The 22423-nt window shown below is 55.5% G+C and overlaps 1 protein-coding gene across 1 annotated transcript in view; it reads left to right on the forward strand.

Annotated features, from left to right (window-relative positions):
* LGR6 (leucine rich repeat containing G protein-coupled receptor 6) overlaps positions 1 to 22423 on the forward strand; it is a 94182-nt gene that overhangs the window by 35037 nt on the left and 36722 nt on the right. The window contains exon 5 of the mRNA XM_047755279.1: positions 21849 to 22064. Coding sequence (XP_047611235.1) covers positions 21849 to 22064 — 216 coding nt within the window. The remainder of the gene's footprint in view (positions 1 to 21848; positions 22065 to 22423) is intronic.

A 22423-nucleotide genomic window follows, 5' to 3' on the forward strand; every position in this document is an offset into this window, starting at 1 on the left:
GCGTGTGACGAAGGTCTGAACAGGGGTGATTTGTTCCTGGAGATGCTAGGAGAGGCCATGTGGGCTGGGCCTGGCTTCCTGTGAAGGCTCATTCAGCCATAAATGCTGGTCTGGGATAGAGCTGGCCCAAGCCGGGCCACCCAGGAGCAGTGTGGTGCCTCAGCCCCACGGGGGGAGCACCTCAGCCCCCAGGGGGCCCCTGAAGGCCTGGGCCTGAGAGAGGCAGGGGCACCCAGGGTGGGGCATGGGAGCTGGCCATTCGGTTTTGGTTTAGGTGCACGTGGGCCCCAAGCAGGGCCAACAAGTGGGGTGACAAGGCAAGCTTCCTCCATCCCCACTGATGCTCTTCCCAAGCAGCTGGTGCCAGTGTAGGGATACTGCCTGGGTTCTGGGTGTGTCTGGAGGGACGAGGATACCCAACCCCTAATGTTCATCCATGCACCCACCCATGCACCCACTCACCTATGCATCCACCCATCCATCCATGCACCCACCCACCAATGCATCCACTCACCCATGAATCCATCCGTCTCCCCATGCACCCACCCACCTCTGCATCCATCCACCCACACATGGGCCACCCACCTATGCATCCAAGCATCCGTTTATCCGTTTGTTCATCCATCCATCCATCCACTTCTTCACCTGTTTGCTGAGGCTTTGCTAAGTGCCTGAAATGCCTGAGCTCAATGATAGCAGGGGGCTGCCTCTGAACCGCTCGTGGTCTGTGTGAGACGTCACACACCCGGATTGCCATCTTTACCCCTCCCCCCATACACCATGGACATAAGCTTTTGAGACAGAAAGTCAGTGCATATTATGTAAAAATGCATAAAAATGAAGAGGGTATTAATTGACGTAATGAAAGCCAGGCGAAGCCCAGTGTGTATAACAAGAGTCACATGTGGAGTTCCCATCATGGCTCATCTGAAACGAATCTGACTGGTATCCATGAGGATGCAGGTTCGATCCCTGGTCTCGGTGGGTTAAGGATCCAGCTTTGCCGTGAGCTGTAGTGTAGGTCGCAGACGTGGTTCGGATCTGGCGTTGCTGTGGCTTCGGTGTAGGCCGGCGGCTACAGCTCTGATTTGACCCCTATCCTGGGAATTTCCATATGCCTCAGGTGCAGCCCTAAAAAGACAAAAACAAAACAAAACAAAACAAAACAAAAAAACACCTTATGATGGATGCTTGTCTCCCGCTTACTGTGGTCCTGGGCCCTAGGCTATCACCTGGCAGACATCACCTCAACACCATTGTGACAGATCTCTGCGGGAGGCCCAGGGTCCCCATGTCACAGATGAGGAATGAAGGTCAGCGGTTGATCACGGAGCTGGTAAACAGTTTGCCTGCACATGTGCTCTTAGCCACGACCCTAGGCTCCGCGAGGGGCAGCTGGGAGAGATCCAGAGCCCTGCTTCTCCAGGCCGCCGCACAGCACCGGCGGAGCTGTCAAAGTGCAGAGTCCCAGGCCTTTCTGAGGCCCAATCAGAATCTCGAGGGCTGGGGCCCAGGACTTGGGATCTGAGAAAAATCCTCCTGGGTGGTAGCTGATGTCGGGCCAGGTTACGGACCATGCGCCGCCGACCGGGCTGCTCGCAGTGTGGTCTGTGGACCAGCAGGTCGCCCTCACGTGGGCGGGTGAGTCACCCAGTTGCCCAGGCTCCACCCAAGGCCTGGGGAGGCAGACTCTGCATTTAACAAGACTCCCCCCCCTGCCCCTTGCCCCGACACACACCTTCCTGGCTCTTAGTGTCCAATAAAATTTGAAACTCACTGTTCTGTTGTGGGTGAGAAAGAACTCACTTTTCTGGGAAGCCTCTGCCCTGGCTCTGACATCGTCATCATCACCATCATCTTCATCATCTTCCTCTTCTTCATCGTCATCATCACCTTCATGATCATCACCTTCATCACCTTCATCGTCATCATCACCTTCATCCTCCTCCTCCGCATCATCATCATCATCTTCATCATTTTCATCGTCCTCATCCTCATCATTGGCTGCCCATCCCCCACCTCCTGGTTCTAAGGGCTTTCTTTGCAAAGCCCTCAAGCCTTTTTTTTTTTTTTTTTTTGCTTTTCTAGGGCCGCTCCCTCGGCATATGGAGGTTCCCAGACTAGGGGTCTAATCGGAGCTGTAGCTGCCAGCCTATACCAGAGCCACAGCAACGTGGGATCCAAGCCGTGTCTGCGACCTACACCACAGCTCACAGCAATGCCGGGTCCTTAACCCACTGAGCAAGGCCAGGGATCGAACCTGCTACCTCATGGTTCCCAGTTGGATTCGTGAACCACTGCGCCACGACAGGAAGTCCTGCAAAGGCCTCAAGTCTTAACCCCTTTCTTCTCCTGCGCTCACCTGCGCGCATGGGGCCATGGGGGTGGAAATCGGGGGTTGGGGTTGGTTTGGCTGTGGGCCTGTGTAGAGGCAACGAGATGTGCCAGGCCACTGTGGAGGATGCAGTCGGAGACACAAAGGTTAGACTTTGAGGAGAACTTCCTGCTGTCTGTACCCACAGGGAGGGGAGGGCCGAGGTGCCGTCAGTCCTCAGTCACACCCCCACCTCTGGCCAGGGGACTGCCTTCCTCTGTCCCCCTCCTGACGTTTTCTGGGAGCTCACAGCCTCTTTTCAGAATCCTGTCCCACTGACGCCTTGGCGAAGCAGAGAGGAGGTGAGGATGGCTGGGCTCTGCCGGGAAGAGTGGCAGCACCTGTGTGCCAGCCTCCCCTGGCTGCACCCGTGTTCCCTTGGCCTGCAGCCATCCTGGGGGACGGGACTGGTCAGGGGCTGGAAAAGGGAGATCTTTTCCAGAGTCTGTGAGTCATTTTCCACCCATTTATGGGCCTTTAGGGCCCAGGTGGCTGCCTGCCGCTCACTGGCGAGTGGAAACCCTCATTCCAACCGGAAAGGTGGTGGGTGAGGCAGGCTCTGGCCCTGGCCACTTGTAGAGACCGCATGGGTGAGGGCCGCCTGCAGGGACCCCGGGGCCTCGGAACACCAGTGGGGGGCGCCATGGTTCACCCAGTCCAACTGCCTCCTCTGCAGGTGGGGAAGCCCAGTGGCAGGGACGGGAGGTGGCGCTCCTGGTGTCACCAGTGAGTTGGGGACAGAGCTGTGGCTGCCTGGAACCCAGGCTGGGCCTGCTGACGCTTTCTCACGCCTTTCTGACAGGACCACCTTTTACAAGCCTCTGTGACCTCGTCAGCCAGGTGGCTCTGAGATCAGTTGCTCTGGAGCGTGCCCTCCCCGCCACATTAGCCCCACCACCGGATTTTGGACTTGGAGCCAACTCCTTCCCTCCCCCAAGGGCCCTTAAGTCAGACGGTCTGCAGGACTCTGTGGACCCTTGGGAGGGATCTGGGCGGTGGCGATGGAGGCAGGAGGCCGGTGCCTGGCGGTGTGGGGGGGTTCTGGAAGGGTCCTCACTCCAGGAGAAAGGGCCAGGCGGCACACCGGCTCCTCCCACCCCCACCCCGAGTCCCAGAAAGTGCTTCTTCTCGAGTCTCTGTCTTACCCAGACGCCTCGTGCGTGGGGAAGGGAACGCAGCACCTCTCTGGGGCCATGGGCAGAGGTGACCTCATCCCCATCCCTGTTCTCCAAGTCTGGGGAGAAGGAGAGAGGGCAGGAGCAGAGGGAGGGAACTTTCTCTGAGCTTCTCCAGGTGGTTGGTGTCACCAAGGTGCTCCGTTCCTGTGGGCACAAAGGTTCTGTCCCAGGCCCCTTCCAGCCACCACCTTCTCCTGTCAGCCCATGTGTCACTCCATCTGTCACCTCCAGGCTAGTGTCTGCAGCTCTCCATCCATCACAGGGGTTCTTACAAGGCCTGGGCTGTCCCCAAGTCCAGCAGGCTCTTCTCAGCCCTTATCTCACGGAGTCTCAGCAGCACGCCAGGCGCTGGCCCCTCTCCCCTGTCACCCTGTCGATGGCAGAGCTCCTGGGCTCTTCCTTTGTCCCTGCTGAGGCCATACTTCAGCCCAGGCTGAGCTGCCCTTGAAATCGCCACTTGGATGGCCCAGCGGCCCTCCCACTGGACATACCCAGCCTCCCGTGGGTGTCCCGCACCTGCAGCTCTGTCCTGACTCACTTTCCTAATCCAGATGTTCAGATACTTAGCCGTTACCCTTGACCCCTCCACACCCACACCCCCACCTCCCATCAGTCGTATCCTGGGGCCATGTGTCCTGCTCGCTCTGGAATGAGGCTTCTCTCTGCACCCACCATGGCCACATCCCCTGCCCACCATCACCCCACCTGGGGCTGTGCCCCTCCCCCCCACCAGCTGGCCCCTTGCCTCATCCTGGACTTTGCCCAATCCCCCCACCCCAAGTCTGATGGACCTTAAAACACAAACCCAATCGGGCCACCTCTTGCTTACAATCCTTCATGGCTCCTGTTGCCCTGGAGACAAGGCCAAGCTCCTTGCTGGGCTACAGGACGGGCTACCTGGCTGTGCCCTGACACCCGAGTGGTAGACAGACTGAGCAGGTGTGGTCCTGCTTTACTGCCCAGGCCTCAGCCTCACTGTCCTCACTCATCCCCGTAGGCGCCCCCCCCACCCCCACCCTGGGTGCACACCCCGCCCCCAGCGGCCTGCATGCCTCCCTCACTTCCTGCTCTGTTGCTCCCCTCCACTGAGCTGCGTGGCAGTGGAGAATGTGTCCTTTTTCTATTCAGGATTCCTACCCTGGGACCTGCCGGAAACGCGGGCACTGCGTGGTCTTTGCTTATAAAGCGTATAAAAGAATGAATGGAGGAGTTCCCGTCGTGGCTCAGTGGTTAATGAATCCACCTAGGAACCATGAGGTTGTGGGTTCGATCCCTGGCCTTGCTCAGTGGGTTAGGGATCCGGCGCTGCCATGAGCTGTGGTGTAGGTTGCAGACGCGGCTCGGATCCTGCGTTGCTGTGGCTCTGGTGTAGGCCAGTGGCTACAGCTCTGATTCGACCCCTAGCCTGGGAACCTCCATGTGCTGCAGGTGTGGCCCTAGAAAAGGCAAAAAGACAAAAAAAACAAAAACAAAAAAACAAACGGGTAAGTGGGGCCGAGGAGGGCAGGAACTCGCTGAGTAATGAACTTGGTGTAAACGAGAAACGCAGTGTGATCAGAGCTGGAATTTAGGCTTAGATGTGTCTGGTTCTTAAGCCGATGGTCTTTCTACCACCACTTGCTGGAAGCTTCCTGAGGATACCTAGGAAGTTCAAAGAGGGGGGTCCCTGGGAGCCTTTCCTGCCATCCACTGTAACTGTCAGAGGAGGCGGGAGAGCAGACAGAGCCAGGGAGTGAGGGCAGGACACGAGCCCCAGGGCTCCGAGGGCAGATCGTGGCCTGGTGGCGAGCCAGGGGTCTCTGGGTGGGGGGGGCTATGGGCCCCTGGGCTTGATGGTGTGTTGTCAGAGTCTCCATGTTAGAGCATCTGTCGGCCCAAAGAAAACAGAAATGGAAAGTCATTTTTTGTAAAGCCGAGCCATGCCTTCCGAAGCCAAGAATAACATGATTTAGGTTACCTGTAACTTAGAGATGGTCTCTGCCCTCTGTGGCGAGTGGGGACCTCACTCCATGGGGGTGGGGTGGGATGAAGGACAGCCTCTCCATGTGTCCCAGCCCGGAGCCAGGAGGCCGGATCCCCCAGCCCTGCCCCTTTCCTTCCTGCTCTGTCGGCTACAGCGACAGAAACCAGGCTGCAGGGCCCCTATCCCCAGGCCCAATGCTCCCCATACCCTCTGCCGTTATCTGATCTCTAGGCTGTGCACCTGCTCAGCTTGGCCTGAAGGACCTGCAGTAAAGCCCTCAGACCCCCTGGAATGCCAGGACAGAAGGAAAGAGGACTGGGTGGGGGGCATGGGCTGGGGCCAGGGGGAGGCTAGAAGCCCACCACGTCTCCCAGATTCTTAGTCCTGCTGTTGGCTGGGGTGGAATGGATCCGAGGGTGGGCCTAAGGGGCTCCCACTTAGTAATCTTGCTCCTTTAATGAGAAACCAGCACAACCTCGGGGCTAGGACGGAGCTTCCCCGCTTTCACATTGGTGCTCCTGGTCCTGGCTCTCCACGCCGTCTGTTGTCCCCTACCTCCCCAAACCTGTCCCTTCTGCCCCCAGGCCTTGGCCTGTGCTGTTCCTCAGGCTCAGATGCTTTTCCCCGTCCTTTCTCCAAGCTTGGTCTCTCTACTGCCAAAATCAACACAGCACACCTCCTCCAGAGAGTCCTCCTAGGCTGACTCCACCTGACCCTGAGCCTGCTCAGTACACTGAGTACCAGAACCAGGATGGCAGGAGGGGAGGCTGTGTGGCCAGAGCAGAGCCAGAAAGATCTGGGGGGGGCTCTCCTGTCTCTCCTGCTGCTGACCTGGAGGCTGCAGGGCTGGGGGACAAAGCGGTGGAACTCGGTTCTGGGGAGAACCTGGTCAGAACTCGGCTTTGGGGAGAACGTGGTGGGACTCAGCTTTCGGAGAGAACGTGGCGGGGATCCGGCTTTGGGGAGAACGTGGCGGAACTCAGCTTGGTGGGGAGGGTGTCCCCTGCAGTTCTGCTTTCAGAACGGGCTTGGCGTGCCTGTGGTGAGCTTCTGGCAAGTCTGGAGAGTCCTTAGAAGGGGCCCACACCAGCCCATCTCTCCCTGAGGAGACCTGACCAGCGTCCTGGATCTGGGAGCCGAGGGAGGAGGGATGAGGCTGCCCACCTCCCTGGTCAGGGCCGGCCTGGCGTGCGTGCCAGCTCGGGCAGAGGATGGCTCCCTTCGGCCGCGAGGGCGATGTGTGTTCCAGGGTGTTCCCTGACCGTGCGGCTGCCCCGCCACTTTCTAGATGAAGAGTCAGGACACACTGTGTGCTCTCCCCGGGCCTGGGTTCTGTGACCTGTGAGCTGCAGGTGATAAAGTGACCCTCCGAAGGTCCACGAGACACTTAGCGCTGCCCAAACCCAAAGTGCAGGAAGGGGTGGTCTGCGATGAGGTCACTGCCAGACTGACCTCCCCCAGGTGACAGGCCCTGAGACAGCAGGGCCTGGATGGTGGGCCTTCACCCCCCACTCCGGCTCGCCCCAAATAAGATCACCCAGGGGGCAGGGGGCAGTCACCTGCAGGGAGTGAGTGCGGGTCCTTTCCTTCTACGGGGTCAGCATCCCCGCCAAGCCAGCTTCACCCAGTTACCACCGAGTAGAGGTTGGGATGCTGTTTTGAACAGGATGGAGAGAGTCAGGGGCGGTGCAGACTGTGCATGTCTGAGGGGTGCTGAGTCCGTGCTCATCCTTCTGCTCTCTGCCTAGGTGAGGACTCGGGCAGCCAGTGGCCTCTTTTCCATAGATTTACTTTCAAAGGGCAAAACTCTTGGGCGGCATGAAGCACAAGGCCCACAGAATCACTCAGACCAGTCAGCAGTGACACCGAAATGCATCCTCTGGTCAGAGTTCCTGTCGTGGCGCAGCAGAAACGAATCCGATTAGGAACCATAAGCTTGAGGATTCGATCCCTGGCCTTGCTCAGTGGGTTGAGTATGTGGCATTGCCGTGAGCTGTGGTGTAGGTTGCAGATGCAGCTTGGATCTGGCGTTGCTGTGGCTCTGGTGTAGGGCGGCGGTTGCAGCTCCTATTAGACCCCTAGCCTGGGAACCTCCATATGCTGCGGGTGCAGCTCTAAACAAAAAAAGAGAGAGAGACGCTTTAGAGCTTTAAAGAAGCTGGTCACCTGCTTCTGTTTGTGGCCACTGGGGTACAGGGAGTCCTGGGGCCACTGGCTTCTGAAACAGGGGAGCCTCACGATGTAACCCCTTTTGGCTGCAAGACCGACAGAACTCTGTGAAGAGGAGCCTGGCAGCCTGGGTTTGCAGGTAGAAGGGAAGGGGACAGTGGCGATAAAAGGACAGCTTTGCAGGGAGGGGAGGAGCCTGAGCACCTCGCAGGGGCTGGGACTTGAGGGCTGAGGGATTTGAGCAGGCGGGCTGGGGCAGGCCCGGTCTGCATCGAGGACAATGAAGCCACTTAGGAGACCGTACAGGACATGGCGACAGCCCTGGGTCAGGAGAGGCTGTGGCCTGGCGGTTCCAGTGCTAGGACCTGGTGACCAAGCTGGGAGGAGATCGGAGGAGGGGCCTGGGAGGATGGGGCTTCTCCTGCTCCCCCCACAACCCCCCCGCAACCTCCCTCTTCTCCCGCCCCCCCACCCCACCCCACGCAGGCCCCATCCTCAGCCCAGCACTCCAGAGCCTGGGGCCTAATTACACCCTGACGCCCTTTGTTTTTGTTTTTGTTCTGACTCATTGCAGAAAATTTAGAAAATACAGAAAATTAAAAAAAATAGAAAGCACCCACAATTGTACCACCCAGACACAATGCTTGTTGACTTGTCTGTGTGTTTCTCCCTGAACACACACGCTTTTCCAAACACACTTCCCGCACGACATGTTAAATATTCACAAATGACCTTGGGGCCTGGTTTATTGTTCCTTCAAAATTGTGCTAATATAGCTTGGGCGTAATCGTTTTAGCTTTAAGTACTTTTAAAATTTGGGATACAAGTCACATGGCACAAGATTCACCCTTTAAAAGGGGACAGTTGGAGTTGCCTGATGGCACAGTGGGTTAAGGTCCAGCACTGTCCCTGCACAGGTCGGGTTGCGGCTGTGGTGCAGGTTCAGTTCCTGGCCCTGGAACTTCCACATGCCAAAAAATGTTTAAGGTTTATTTTTTTAAAAAGCGGCCAGTCGAGTGTTTTTAGCATGTTTGCAAACTCGTGCAGCTCCACCATTAAGTCCAGAATGTTCTCATGTCCGCCGGGGAGACCCTCTGTCACTCCCACCGCTGCCACCGCCTCCACATTTCTAATCTCCTCTCCCATGCATGGCATCATACACAGTGTAGCTTTTTGTGTCTGGCTTCTTTCACTTTGCATGTTTTCAGGATTCACTTGCGTGTGTATTCATGAATCTGTCAGCACTTCATTCCTCTTGGCTGGATGCCATTCCACTCTATGCATAGACCATGTTTTGTGTACCTGTTACCAGGTGGTAGCCATTTGCTTGTCTTCAATTTGGGGATATTGTTTTTTTTGTTTGCTGTTTTTTCTTTTTTCTTTTTTCTTTTTTTTTAGGGCCACACCTGTGGCATATGGAGGTTCCCAGGCTAGGGGTCCAATCGAAGCTACAGCTGCTGGCCTGCACCACAGCCACAGCAACACAGGATCCGAGCCGCATCTGCGACCTACACCACAGCTCATGGCAACGCCGGATCCGTAATCCACTGAGCGAGGCCAGGGATCGAACCTGCAACCTCATGGTTCCTAGTTGGATTCGTTTCTGCTGTGCCACGACAGGAACTCTGGCCATTTGTTCATCTCGTTTGGAGAAATGTCTATTCATATCTGTTGATCATTTTTAAACCAGATTGTCTTTTTCTGTTGTTGGTTTATAACAGTTCTTTAACTATTCTGGCTACAGGTCCCTTATCAGATGTATGATTTGCAAATATTTTCTCCCATTCTGAGGCTTTTCCTTTTTTATTTTTGTCTTTTGTCTTTATAGGGCCGCACTTGAGGCATATGGAGTTTCCCAGGCTAGGGGTCGAATTGGAGCTGCAGCTTCTTACCTATGCCACAGCCACAGCATCATAGGATCCAAGCCACGTCTGCGACCTACACTACAGCTCATAGCGCTGGATCCTCAACCCACTGAGCAAGGCCAGGGATAGAACCGCAATCTCATGGTTGCTATTTGGATTCATTTCTGCTGCGCCTTGACAGCAACTCTGCTTTTCCTTTTCTTGATAGTGTCCTTTAAAGGACGGAAGTTTTCAGTTTTGATGAAGTCCAATTTATCTGCTTTTTCTTTTGTTTCTGGTACTTTTGGTGTTTTATTTAAGAACCTATTGCCTCATCCAAGGACAGGAAAATTTATGGCTATGTTTTCCTCTAAGAGTTGTAAAGAATTTCAGTGTTTAATCTCTTTTGCGTATATTTTTGTATGGTGTGAGGTCGAGGTTCGATTTAATTCTTTTGCCTGCAGATAGTGAGTTCTTTCTGCAAACCATTTCATCACTCCCAAGGCTATGCTTTGAAAAGACTGTTCTTTCCCCCATTGAGTTGTCTTAGCATCCTTGTTAATAATCAGTTGCCCACTGGAGTTCCCGTTGTGGCACAGCAGAAACCAATCCAGCTAGGAACCATGAGGTTGTGGGTTCGATCCCTGGCCTTGCTCAGGGGGTTAAGGATCTGGCATTGCCATGAATTGTGGTGTAGGTGGCATTCGTGGCTCGTATCTGGCGTCGCTGTGGCTGTGGCGTAGGCCAGCAGCTGTGGCTCTGATTCGACCCTTAGCCTGAGAACCTCCATATGCTGTGGGTATGGCCCTACAAAGAAAAAAAATTGCCCATAAATGTGTGAATTATTTCTGGACCCTTAATTCTATGTAATAGACTGATATTTCTGTCCTTATGCCAGTATCATCCAGTCTTGACGTCTGTAGTTGTGTAATAGATTTTGAAATCAGGAAGCGTGAGTCTTCCTGCTTTCTTCTCCTTTTTCACAATTGTCTTGATTATTCTGGCTCCCTGAATTTGCATAGAAATTTTTAGGATCAACTCATCAATTTCGGCAAAAGAAAAAAAAGAAAGGATACTGGGAGTTTGATAGGGGTTGTGTGGAACCTGTAGGTCAGTTTGGAGTGTGTTGCCATCTTAACAATCCATGAATATATCTTTCCATTTATTGAGATAGTCTTTTTTTATTTTTATTTTTTTTTATTTTTATCTTCTTTGGTCTTTTTATCTTTTCTCGGGCCACATTGGAGGCACATGGAGGTTCCCAGGCTAGGGGTCCCATCGGAGCTGTAACTGCTGGCCTACACCAGAGCCACAGCAACGCGGGATCCGAGCCACGTCTGTGACCTACACCACGGCTCATGGCGATGCCGGAGTCTTAACCAACTGAGCCAGGCCAGGAATCGGACCTGCAACCTCATGGTTCCTAGTCGGATTCGTTAACCACTGAGCCACAATGGGAACTCCAATTTAGGTAGTCTCTAATTGCTTTCAACAACGTTTTATGTTTTCAAGGTATAAACTTTTGTACTTTTTGCTAAATTTATTCCTGTTTGTGTTGGTGTTACTGTCAATTGAATTGCTTTCTTAATTTTGTTTTTGGTCTGTTCATTGCAGGCGTGTAGACGTATCATGAATTTTTGTGGCGTGACCTGTGGGTTAAGAATTCTGTCTGGGCTGATACTTTCTTTTTTTTTGGCCTTTGTAGGGCCACACCCATGCCATATGGAAGTTCCCAGGCTAGGGGTCAGATCAGAGCTGCAGCTGCCGGCCTACGCCACAGCCACAGTAGCGTGGGATCTGAGGTGCTTCTGTGACCTCCACCACAGCCAGGGATCGACTCGCATCCTCATGGTTACTAGCCGGGTGCTTTACCACTGAGCCACAGTGGGAACTCCTTCATTAAGCGTTTTATTTATTTTTTTAATTTTTTTTTTTTTTGGTCTTTTTGCCTTTTCTAGGGCTGCTCCCTCGGGATGTGGAGGTTCCCAGGCTAGGGGTCCAATCAGAGCTGTCACCACCGGCCTACGCCAGAGCCACAGCAATGCGGGATCCGAGAGCTGCATCTGCAACCTACACCACAGCTCACGGCAACGCCGGATCCTCAACCCACTGAGCAAGGCCAGGGACCGAACCTGCAACCTCTTGGTTCCTAGTCGGATTCGTTAACCACTACGCCATTAGGCGTTTTAATGTTTGATAGCAGAAATTTTAGTCCATTTTTCATTATATTTTGCTTACGTATTTATTTTATAACATGAACTTTAGTTTTATTTGTAAAGATACACCTAACCCCTGACCCAAATCCCACTCAGTGTATTTTCTCCTCCCTTCCCTATTTGAGAACATGTTTTTGTGGACGTCACAAATAATTGTCACTAACTGGTTATAAACCTCATGGGTCATTATGTGTTTTTCTCAGAATCCTGTAGAAGTAGCTCTGTTTCTCCCTGGCGTGTGATGTGCCAGGAAATTCTGAGTTGATCTTATCATTTTGTTCCTTAGAGGAGAGTGTGTTTCTTCTTCATGAATGCTGGTAGGACCTTCCCCCCTTATCTTTACAATTTAAAAGTTTTGGAGTTCCCGCTCCGGTGTAGCAGGATCGATGACAATGTCTCTGCAGCACTGGGACGCAGGTTCGATCCCCAGCCCGGCCCAGTGGGTTAGGGATCCGGCATTGCTGCAGCCTCGGCATAGCTCAGATCTGATCCCTGGACTGGGACCTCCATGTGCCGCAGGGCGGCCAAAAAAGGCAAAAAGAAAAAAAATTTTTTTTTTCCAGAATGTCTAGGTATGAATCACTTTTCCTTCAGTTTGCCTGGGACATAATAAACATTTTTATAATTTTTTTTTTTTTTAGCTTCAAAAAAATTTTTAGGAGCTCACTGGTTATGCTAGCAGTTAAGCATCCAGCATTGTTGCTGCTGTGGCGTGGGTTCCATCCCTGGCCCTCGTGCCTCAGGCAAGACCAAAAAAAGAGAAAAAAGAAAAAATTTTTCCAAAGTTGTAGCTCTGTTGTGCTTCTGCTCCATTTGTCCTTGGTTGATCTCTGGCAATACCTGGAAATCTGTGTTCAAATTCAGTTCTAGAGAGAACCTCATCTGACCTCATCTGATCGCGTTCTGCCTGAGTCCCGAGTTCAGGGCAGCACCTTATCCTTTCTCGCTGCTGATTCAACTTTCTTTGGTGCCGCTTCTGCTCTTTCTCGCTGGGTGCACGTTTGATTTTTGCTCTGTTGACTTTCTCTTCTAACCACACTCCCACGTCCCTTCCAGCTCCAGTCATCTTTGCATCTGTCCTTGGAATTTACTTTTATTTTCCGCATTTTATGCTGTGGTTCCTCTGTGTCCGCCTTTTCTCTCCTATGGATGTTTGCGCCTGTTTCACAAACATCATAATTGCTTATCTTATGGAGGGTCCCAAATAGCCTCCTTTTTTTTTTCTCATTCTAGTAATTATTTTTTTAGATATTTGCTCTTTTCCTGGGTTTTAGAATGCAATTACCACTTGTTCTTCAGAATTTGGAAAACATTGTTGCTTTAAAATTTTCTCTTTTTCGAAGTTCCTGTAGTGGCTCAGCGGTTAACAAACCCGACCAGTATTCATGAGGACATGGGTTCGATCCCTGGCCTCGCTCAGTGGGTTAAGGATCCAGTGTTGCTGTGAGCTGTGGTGTAGGTCGCAGATGTAGCTCAGATCCCACATTGCTATGCCTGTGGTGTAGGCTGGTGGCTACAGCTCTGATGGGACCCCTAGCCTGGGAACCTCCATAGGCCACAGGTTCGGCCCTAAAAACACACACACACACAAATTTTTTTTCTCTCTTTCGGACACTTTTATTTTAAAAATGTGGTTAAATGTACATAACATAAAATGCACCATCCCAGCCATATTTGAGCATACAGCTTAGAGGCGTTGAGTAAATGAACCTGGGTAACCAGTACCACCATCCTCGCCCCCAGGTGTCTTGCCATTTTGCAAAACCGAAACTCTGCCCCTTCCCCCAGCCCCTGGCAACCACCTTCTACCTTTCTGTCTCTGTGGAATCATACAGGCTTTGTGCTTTAGTGGCTGGCTTGTTTCACCGAGCATCAGGTCCTCAAGGTTCATCCCCGCTGTAGCAGGTGTTAGAATTTCCTTTTAAGGGCTGAATAATGCTCCGCTGTGTGTACGCACATCTTGTTTGTCCATCAGTCGTGATGGATACCCGGGTTGCTTCCACCTAGGCTGTTGTAATAATGCTGTGACTGTGGGTTTGCAGTTGTCCCCTTGCATCCCTGCTCCCCCCAACCCCAGCCCCCGCCCATCTTTAGCGGAGACCGTCTTATCTAGGTGCAGGGTTTGTCACGGGGAGGCCCGTGGGTTTCTGTGGTTTTGCTCTCCGATGGCTCAGCCGGCTTCTTGGATATGCAGATGGGACGCAGGTGTGTCCAAGCCCCAGGCCAACCTTCAGCATCTCAGCGGATGCACTGGGGTCCCATGTGGCTCTGACTCTCTGACCAAGGACAGTCTGGAGGTCCATGCGCATGTTTGCTGCCCCTGCTGAACCTCCAGCGGAAACTTGAACCCGTGTTCCGCTTAGTCCCTGAGGACCTGGGGACTCTTAGCGGGGCCCAGGCACGAGTATTAAGAGCTCAGGGGATGGCATGGTGGAGCCATGGCAAGACATGCTGCTTATCTCAAGGCACTTGACTCAGGCTGCCCTCCTGCCGTAGTGCGGCCTGAGTGGACGTGGAAGGTCTTCTGGACTGTGATTCTCGGGGGTCTGATGGGGCCGGGACTTCCGTCTTCCGTGAAAGAGCTGGGGCTTCTCTGTTGCACGGAGCGAGGCAGACGGAGCCCCTCACTCTCAGCCACTCCCCTCGATCCCACTGACCTAGAGCTGGCCGAGCGGTCCGATCCTGGTTAAGTGTTGCTGCTGATCAGGGGCCAAGCTTCCCTCTTTTTCTGTCCCTTCCTCGGTTTTAGTGGGAAGGTAGTTATGTTTTCCTCTGTTTTAACTGAAAAGTCCGCTTCCTCTGACTTGTTTTCCCGGCCAGAGGAGAGGGTCATGGCTAGTGTCCCTGAGCCGAGGGCCTCAGCGGGGGTGGGGAGCAGGGCTGCCGGTGGGTTGTCGGTCAGTGGGGACCTCGAAGGTGATGCGTGTCGGGGGGCCAAGCGCCTTGGGGGTGAGGTCAGGGGCCCCGATGGGGAGGAGGGGGATGCAGATGTCAGTCAAGGGCACCACCCCTTACAAAGGTGCAAGGTGAGTCGGCCCTGAACTCTGGGACAGGAATGGGGGGGGCACATTCCCTGGGGGATGGAGAATGGGGGCCCTTCTGAGAAAGCGAGTCATTCCAGGGAAGGGATCTTGAAGCCCAAGCGAGGGGGCGGAGGCTGACCCAGAGCTGTAGGTGATGGAACAGGAGGAAGACCGCGGGGATGGCCCTCTGTCTGAGAGGGTGGATGGATGGATGGGCAGACAGATGCGGGAATGGTGGGGGGATGGGAGGAGAGCCTTGGCACCACGCAGGGTAACCTCCCAGCTCCCACACTGGTCCACGGGGGCCCAGGAGGAGGACGCGTCGGAGGCCCCCTCCTTCCACAGCACCTTTAGGAGTGTTCATATGGGGCTTGGTGTCCGTGTCCCAGGGACCTACTGCTACCGTCTATCTGCTGGGCCGGCCATTAGGACACAGGACGTTGCCCATAGCCCCTGACATCGCTGCCTCTCTCTGCAGAACAGCTGAGCAAAGTCCCATGGGCCTCTCCCTCCCTCAGCCACGGCACCCTGGGCCAAGGGCAGGCACCCCTGGGCCGAGGGCTGGCACCCCTGGGCCGAGGGCTGGCATGAGCACAAAGCAGCCATAGGACAAGGACGAGCCAAGCCGCCCAATGACCCAGGAAGCCTGGAAGCCAGCCTGCTCTCCCAGTCCAGGGGCTGGAGGCTGGCATGGCTGGGTGCCTGGCATCTTCACACCCCAGGATTCCGGGATTGTTCCCCGCAGAGCTGGCCTTCTGCCCAGACCTGAAGGTCTGTGTCTTTAGGGGAAGCGCAGGAAGGCTGCACCCTCGTCTCCTCCCCCGCCTCCTGGAGGGCGGGCGTCGTTTTTTACCCATGGCTGCCATGCAAACACACGAAGTGGCCTGGAGGAAAGCTCGGTACCCCTTTTGATGTACACAAAGGAAGCACATTCTCTGCCTCCTGGGTCCAGCCCATCTCCTGGCAGGGGAGGGGAAGGGCGGTGGGTGCGTTAGCATCGCCTGGAGGGCATTGACATTGGCGTCTTCTCAGCATCCTCTCTTTGATCACTGAGAGGCTGACAGTACTAGGGAAGGATCTTATTAGGGGGGTAAATCAGAGCTAATGAAATCACTTTCCTCAAGCAAATACCGGCCTTCCTGCGCGGCGCTCAGGGAGCACGGTGGTGCCCTACCTCTAAGCCTCTCCTGCGCCCCCACCCCATCACATGGGCTGCAGGGGTGAACTGAAGGCTCCTCTGCTGCACCCTACCCGCCCCCTCAGGGAAGCTTGATATGAAGCTTCTGGTGGTTCAGGCCACCTCCCACCTGGCCCCCCCAGACTCTCCGGGGATGCCCACCCCCGACCCTCGTGCTCAATTCCAACCCCCAAGAGTATAATTTCTGAACTCAGAACTACACACTCTGGGAGGCCTGGCCGTGGGCTCCGGATGTGTGCAGGCCTGTCTGGGACCTGAGGGACGTGACCGCAGCTCCCCACAAGACCTTGGCAGTGCCATGGGGTGGGAGCAGCCGCCCTGCCCGGGGTGTCTGGGAGGCACGCTCCCGATGGATGAGGGCAGGGATGCTGGGCTCCAGGCCACCTGCCTTCATTTCTCCGCTGTCTCGTTACCTGACCTTGACCATACCCTCAACCCCGGTCCTCCTGGTGGAGTCCTCTGAGCAGTGCTGGAAGCCCCCGAACTCAGTCAGAACCAGCAAAATCCACACAGACTGAACGCCCAGTGTGCGCAGGTTTCAGGGAGAGACACAGCCCACAGCCCCCAGGGGTCGTGCAGTCTGATCCAGAGAAACGCTTGGTAAGGTTCCAAGGTCCAGAGCTGGCTTTGGCCTTTCTCCCACCTGCACCAAGCACCCCCCCAACTCTCCCTTTGGCCCAAAGCTCCCTGCACTCAAGTCTGTGTCCCAGTCCCAGAAGTTTCTCTCAAAAAGCTATTCTCCATTGGGAGTTCCCTGGTGGTCTAATGGTTAGGACTCTTTCATGACTATGGCCTGGGTTCAACCCGTGATCTGGAAACTGAGGCCCCACATTAAGCTGTTGCTCACAGCCGCCAAAAAAAGGAGTGCCCGTCGTGGCTTAGCAGAAATGAATCTGACTAGCATACCTTAGGACACAGGTTTGATCCCTGGCCCCGCTCAGTGCATTAAGGATCCAGGGTTGCCATGAGCTGTGGCGTAGGTCACAGATGTGGCTTGGATCCGGCGTTGCTATGGCTGTGGGATAGGCTGGCAGCTACAGCTCTAATTTGACCCCTAGCCTGGGAATGTCCATGTACCATGGGTGCGGCCCTAAAAAGGCAAAAAAAAAAAATTGCCAGATTTTTAAAATCACTATGGGCTGTCTGATCCTGAAGTGCCTGGCCATGGGATGGAGTTGGCTGCCCTGAGCAGGGCGCAGTGCCACAGGCTGTAAGTCGGCCTGCTCAGCAAGCCCTTGTCTTGTGGACGGAGGGACACAACCGAGGGGAACGTGTGCAGAGAAGGCACAGACTCCTGGAAGGACAGAGCCTCAAAGGCCCCCGCCCCCCACTCTGCCCCAGTTGCAGGTGGAGATGCTGAGCCCAGAGAGGGAGGGGACTTCTCCAAGGTCAAGTGCTCTGTGCATCTGTCCTCCCCGCCACCTCCCCAGCTCTCCTCAACCCCAGACTCCTCAAAGCCTCTGGGTTGAAGTTTAAATTCCTGAGGCCCCCACGGCCCAGCGGGTTCTCCTTCTAGCCCCCTCTCCTCCTCTAGCCTCCCCCCCGACCGCCGCCCCTTCCCCATCTGGGTGCTGAGAGTCAGTCCTTCCTCTGGGGTGGACCAGGACCAGCACAGGTGCTGTCTTCAAAGAGTTCTGGTTCAGGGTCACCTAGCTCCTCCCTTCCTCCCACCTCCCACCGTCCTAGGGCGGAATGGGGGGAGGGTTAGGCCAAGGGAGACCATCCCAGAGGTCCCAGAGCCCAGGCAGGCCCCAGTCGGCCTGTGAGGTGCCCCCAACCTGCCCTGTTACCGCAGGAAAGATTTCTACCAGAAATCGCCCAGGGAGCCCAATCCACGTACGTAGGAGACACAGAAAGGCTACTGGGGTTGTTGACATTAGCCAGAGCTTAGGTGTTGTAATTGCCCACTTCCTCCTGCAAAGCCCAGCCCACCTGCAGCTCCAGAGCTTCTCAAGTCTTGTCCCCAGTCTTGGTGTCCTGGCCCAGCTGCCCTCCAGCACAGGGTGTGGGTGGAGGTGGGGAGTGGACCCATTAGCCTGAGGGTTGGGGAGCTACTCCGAGAACACCTGTCCTGCCAGGGCCTGGGCAGAGTCCGTGGAGGGTCCCCAGGGCTCCAAGGTTCCTGGGAGCAGGGGCCCTTCCAACAGAGGGGAGCAGGGAGCAGGCTGCTCCGTTTCTTCTCCTGCCCCCACTCTGGGCACCGAGGGGAGCCATCTCGAAGGGAGTGTTTGTCCTCACAGCTGAAACCACCAGGAGGACTGACAAGCACCAGGTGCCCAGTCCCCCATCCCGCCCCCACCCCCCCCGCCCTGGGACCCCAGGGTCCGTCTGCACAGCCTCCCTGTTAGAAGGAGGGGCTGCCGGGCAGCTTATGAGCTGTGCGGTCATGGTCAGTCTCCGCTGTGGGCAGCGCGCTGAGGAGTGCTGAGGACACCAGCCCTCAGATTAAATGAGGGGATTTGTGACAAGGTCTTTTTGATGACCAAGTCTGTGCTCCCAGGACGCCCCAGGGTGAGAGCTACCACATAAAAAGCAGATGGCACTCAGGACCTACTTGTTCCTGTTTATCGGAAATTCAAATTTAACTGGGCATTGTCCCAAATATTGCATGGGACATATTTACACTAAAAACAACTTGCTGTTTATCCACAATTAAAATTTGAATGGGCAGCATGTACTGTGATTTGCTAAATCCAGCCTTGCTGCCTGGGTCCACATCCCGCCCGAGCCCACCTGCTCATCCAGACGCAGAATCAGAACCAACCGACTTCCACCATCATCCCAGCTCCTTCACCTGCCAGTTCGCTGGGTTTCCCGCTTTGGCCCGTCCCTGGCCCCAGGATCAGGACTGGGTCTCAGGCAGGTCCCCTCCCCGCCCCAGGTCCTCGGTGAGCTGTGGAGGAGGGGTGGCCCCCAACAGGGCCAAGGGGCTCGGGGGCTCCCTGAGAAGGGGGCCCTGCCCACGAGGAGTGGCCTTTCTCAGGCCCTGTGACCTCCGGGCTGCACCGAACATAGCAGGAAGAGTGATCAGGGCCGTGGGGACGTGTGAAAGCGGGCACACGCGTGAGCTCACACATGCACATGCAGGGGAAGACCCCAGCACCCCCCCAGCTCACAGACTGAAGGCTGTTCCCTGCCTGATGTCTGTCGTTGGTCCCTGGCCTTGCTGGACCTCTGAGGTTGGCCATCAGGTGTCGCCCTCCCCAGACCCCCAGTACTGGCCTCAGGTAGGGAGGCTGGTGGCTTTGGGGTCATACGCCAGGTTGAAACCCCAGCTCTGTGACCTGGGGCCTCCCTCGGGGCATTGCTGCCTGGGTGCAGGTACCACACCTGGCGCTGAGCTGGCTTGGGACAGGGCTCATGCGTGGGCGAATGACCACACTGGTGCCCTGGTTGTCACCAGAATCCAGCTCAGGGCTTCAGAGAGGGAGCAGCCCACCTGGGGGACCCAGGCTTCCTTGAAAAGGCGACGGACTTCCTGTCCTAGAACCATGCCCCTGTTGGTCCTGTGTTCCTATGGAGAAGGCTCTGGCCTGGTCAGCGCTGCTGTGACTCTCTCGCAGCCTCTGTTAGCCACGTTTGGGCACGATGCCAGGGCTGAGCAGGTTCCTCCAACCCCTGCCCAGATCCCCTCAGCAAGACAGAGCTTGAACACAAAGTCAGTAATCTCAAACTGGTAGCTTCAGGAGTTCCTGTTGCAGCTCAGTGGTTAATGAATCCAACTAGGAACCGCGAGGTTGCAGGTTCGATCCTTGGCCTTGCTCAGTGGGTTAAAGATCCGGCATTGCCGGGAGCTATGGTGTAGGTCACAGATGTGGCTCGGATCCCGTGTTGCTGTGGCTCTGGTGTAGGCCGGCAGCTACAGCTCCGATTCAACCCCTAGCCTGGGAACCTCCATATGCTGCAAGAGCGGCCCTAGAAATGGCAAAAAAAAGACAAAACAAACAAACAAAACTGGTAGCTTCAAATGGCTCACAGGGGAGCTCTGCTGAATGGTGTGGAGGCCAATGAGATGCTGATGTGGTTTTATGTCGGTGAGATCATAGCCAAGCGTGGCATCACTGGCTATGATGTTCGAAAACCAATCTTTACCTTGTCAGCATGTTTGGTTAATTATTTTGGTTATCTTGGACCATGTATGATCAGACTGGTGTTTGAATGAAATAAGACAATGTGTCAAAAAAAAAAAAAAAAAGAAGGCAAGACAGGGAGTTCTCTTTGTGGCTCAGCCATTAACAAACACAACTAGGATCCATGAGGTCTCGGGTTCGCTCCCTGGCTTCCCTCAGTGAGTTAAGGATCTGGCGTTGCCATGAGCTGTGGTGTAGGTCGCAGATGTGGCTCAGATCCCGTGTTACTGTGGCTGTGGCACGAAGCTGTAGCTCTGATTGGACCCCTAGCCTGGGAACTTCCATTTGCCATAGGCACGGCCCTAAAAAAAAAAAAAAGAAAGAAAGAAAGACAAAGAAAAAGAAAAGGCAATTGCAGAGAGCCAGGCTCCGCCTTTCCCATCGGTTGCTGGGCCTTATGGATTTGACCTCCTGACGATGTCTGAAATCTGCGCCCCATGTTCATACTGGCCCTGAGTCCTCCTGCCCAAGGCCCTCACTCATGACACCCCCTTCTTGTCTGCACCCTTCCTCTCGTAAGGCCACCATGTGGTCTGAGTGTGACTCTGGCCTCAGCTAGCTGCCTGTGGTCACTGGGAAGGCTGGGACTAAGGTGCTGCCCATGGGGGGCTCCCAGGGCCAGGAGGAGCTTCTGGGCATTGGCTGGGGTCCCTGCAGATGGAAGCAAGGTGGGGTGAGGGCCTCCCTGTGGTAGATGGGGTGTCAGAGCAAGGCAGCAGGGTGCCAACCGATCCAGGCAGGACCGTCCATTCAGGTCCCCTCAGGTCACAGGCCACTCAGCCAGCAGCAAGCAGGGACCAACTTGTTCATTCAGGAATGTGGCTGCGTGCCTTCCATGACCTTGCGTGGTGATGGGGGCGGGCAAGGACCTACCAAGAGGGAGCCTGGGTCCTGGAGCGATGGGTGACCAAGCCCTGAGCAAGGACCCCCAGGCCACCTTCCGGCCCCTGTGGTCGAAGCCTGGGGTTTCTGTGACGTAGGTGCGTATGCCCATATGAGAGAACCAAACCTTTGTGCAAAGCGACTGAGGGCAGCAAAGTCCAGGAGCAGACGCCTGGTCATGGCCAGCTTGTCTCGTCCCCGGGGACCAGCTGCTTAGGGTGGTGGGGTTTCGGCCCACATCCCAGACCAGGGGTGCACTGGTAGAGGACAGCTTCGCCTGGGTGCACCTGCCAAGACGGGTGGTCTCTTCGTCCTGCTGGACAGCCAAGATCTTCTAGAACTGGCATCAGAAATCTGCGTGCCTCCATGGAGCCGCTGGGTGTGGACCATCTGTCCACCTGTTCCAACACCCAGGAGCCTCCCAGAGGCCATCAGACCCCTGGGTCCTTATGGCAGGGAGCAGGGTGCGTGCTGGGTGGCAGGGCGCTGCTTGTCTTTGGTAGGCGGTCTGGCTATATGAAGAGGAAGGACCTGACCTTGAAGTGGCCGTGAGAACATTGCTGTGATATGGCCTTGGGGTGGACAGGGTTGGAAAGAGTGGCGTCCCCCCCAGAGCAGGGCACAAGCTGGGAGCCTGGGGTGTGGGGGACATACTGTCCACAGCTGGGCTGCAGATCCAACCTGGGCAGCAGTAGGAACACCAAGGGTCATGGGTCAGAGTCAAGGCGAACCGTGGGAGCTTGAGGAGGTGGGACCCAGGGGACGTGGGCCAGGCCCCAGCTTTAGTCCCAAGCACCTTGAAGGCCCCGGGGGTCTCGGCTGGCCTGGCACCTGGCCTGGGGAGTTACCCTCTCTGTCCTCTCTCCACCAGGCGCCTGGATGCCAATCTCATCTCCCTGGTCCCGGACGGGAGCTTTGAGGGGCTGCCTGCCCTCCGCCACCTGTGGCTGGATGACAACGCACTCACCGAGGTCCCGGTTGGGGCCCTCAGCAGCCTCCCCGCCCTGCAGGCCATGACCCTGGCTCTCAACCGCATCAGCCACGTGCCCGACTACGCCTTCCAGAACCTGTCCAGCCTCGTGGTACTGTGAGTGCAGCCACCGCCACCCCCCAACCCCCTGCCCCTGCCCTGCCGACTATGTGTCCGCCCCGGACGGTTTTGCTCATCACGGTGTCCCTGATGTTGCTGCTTCTTCTTCTTCTTCTTCTTCTTCTTTTTTTTTTTTTTTTGTCTTTTTGCCTTTCCTAGTGCCGCTCCCACTGCATATGGAGGTTCCCAGGCCAGGGGTCTCATCGGAGCTGTAGCCACTGGCCTACACCACAGCCACATGGGATCCGAGCCACATCTGCAACCTACACCACAGCTCATGGCAACGCCGGATGGTTAACCCACTGAGCGAGGCCAGGGATCGAACCCGCAACCTCATGGTTCCTAGCCAGATTCGT

The sequence above is a fragment of the Phacochoerus africanus genome, chromosome 12 (assembly GCF_016906955.1).
Source record: "Phacochoerus africanus isolate WHEZ1 chromosome 12, ROS_Pafr_v1, whole genome shotgun sequence".
Taxonomy (NCBI): domain Eukaryota; kingdom Metazoa; phylum Chordata; class Mammalia; order Artiodactyla; family Suidae; genus Phacochoerus; species Phacochoerus africanus.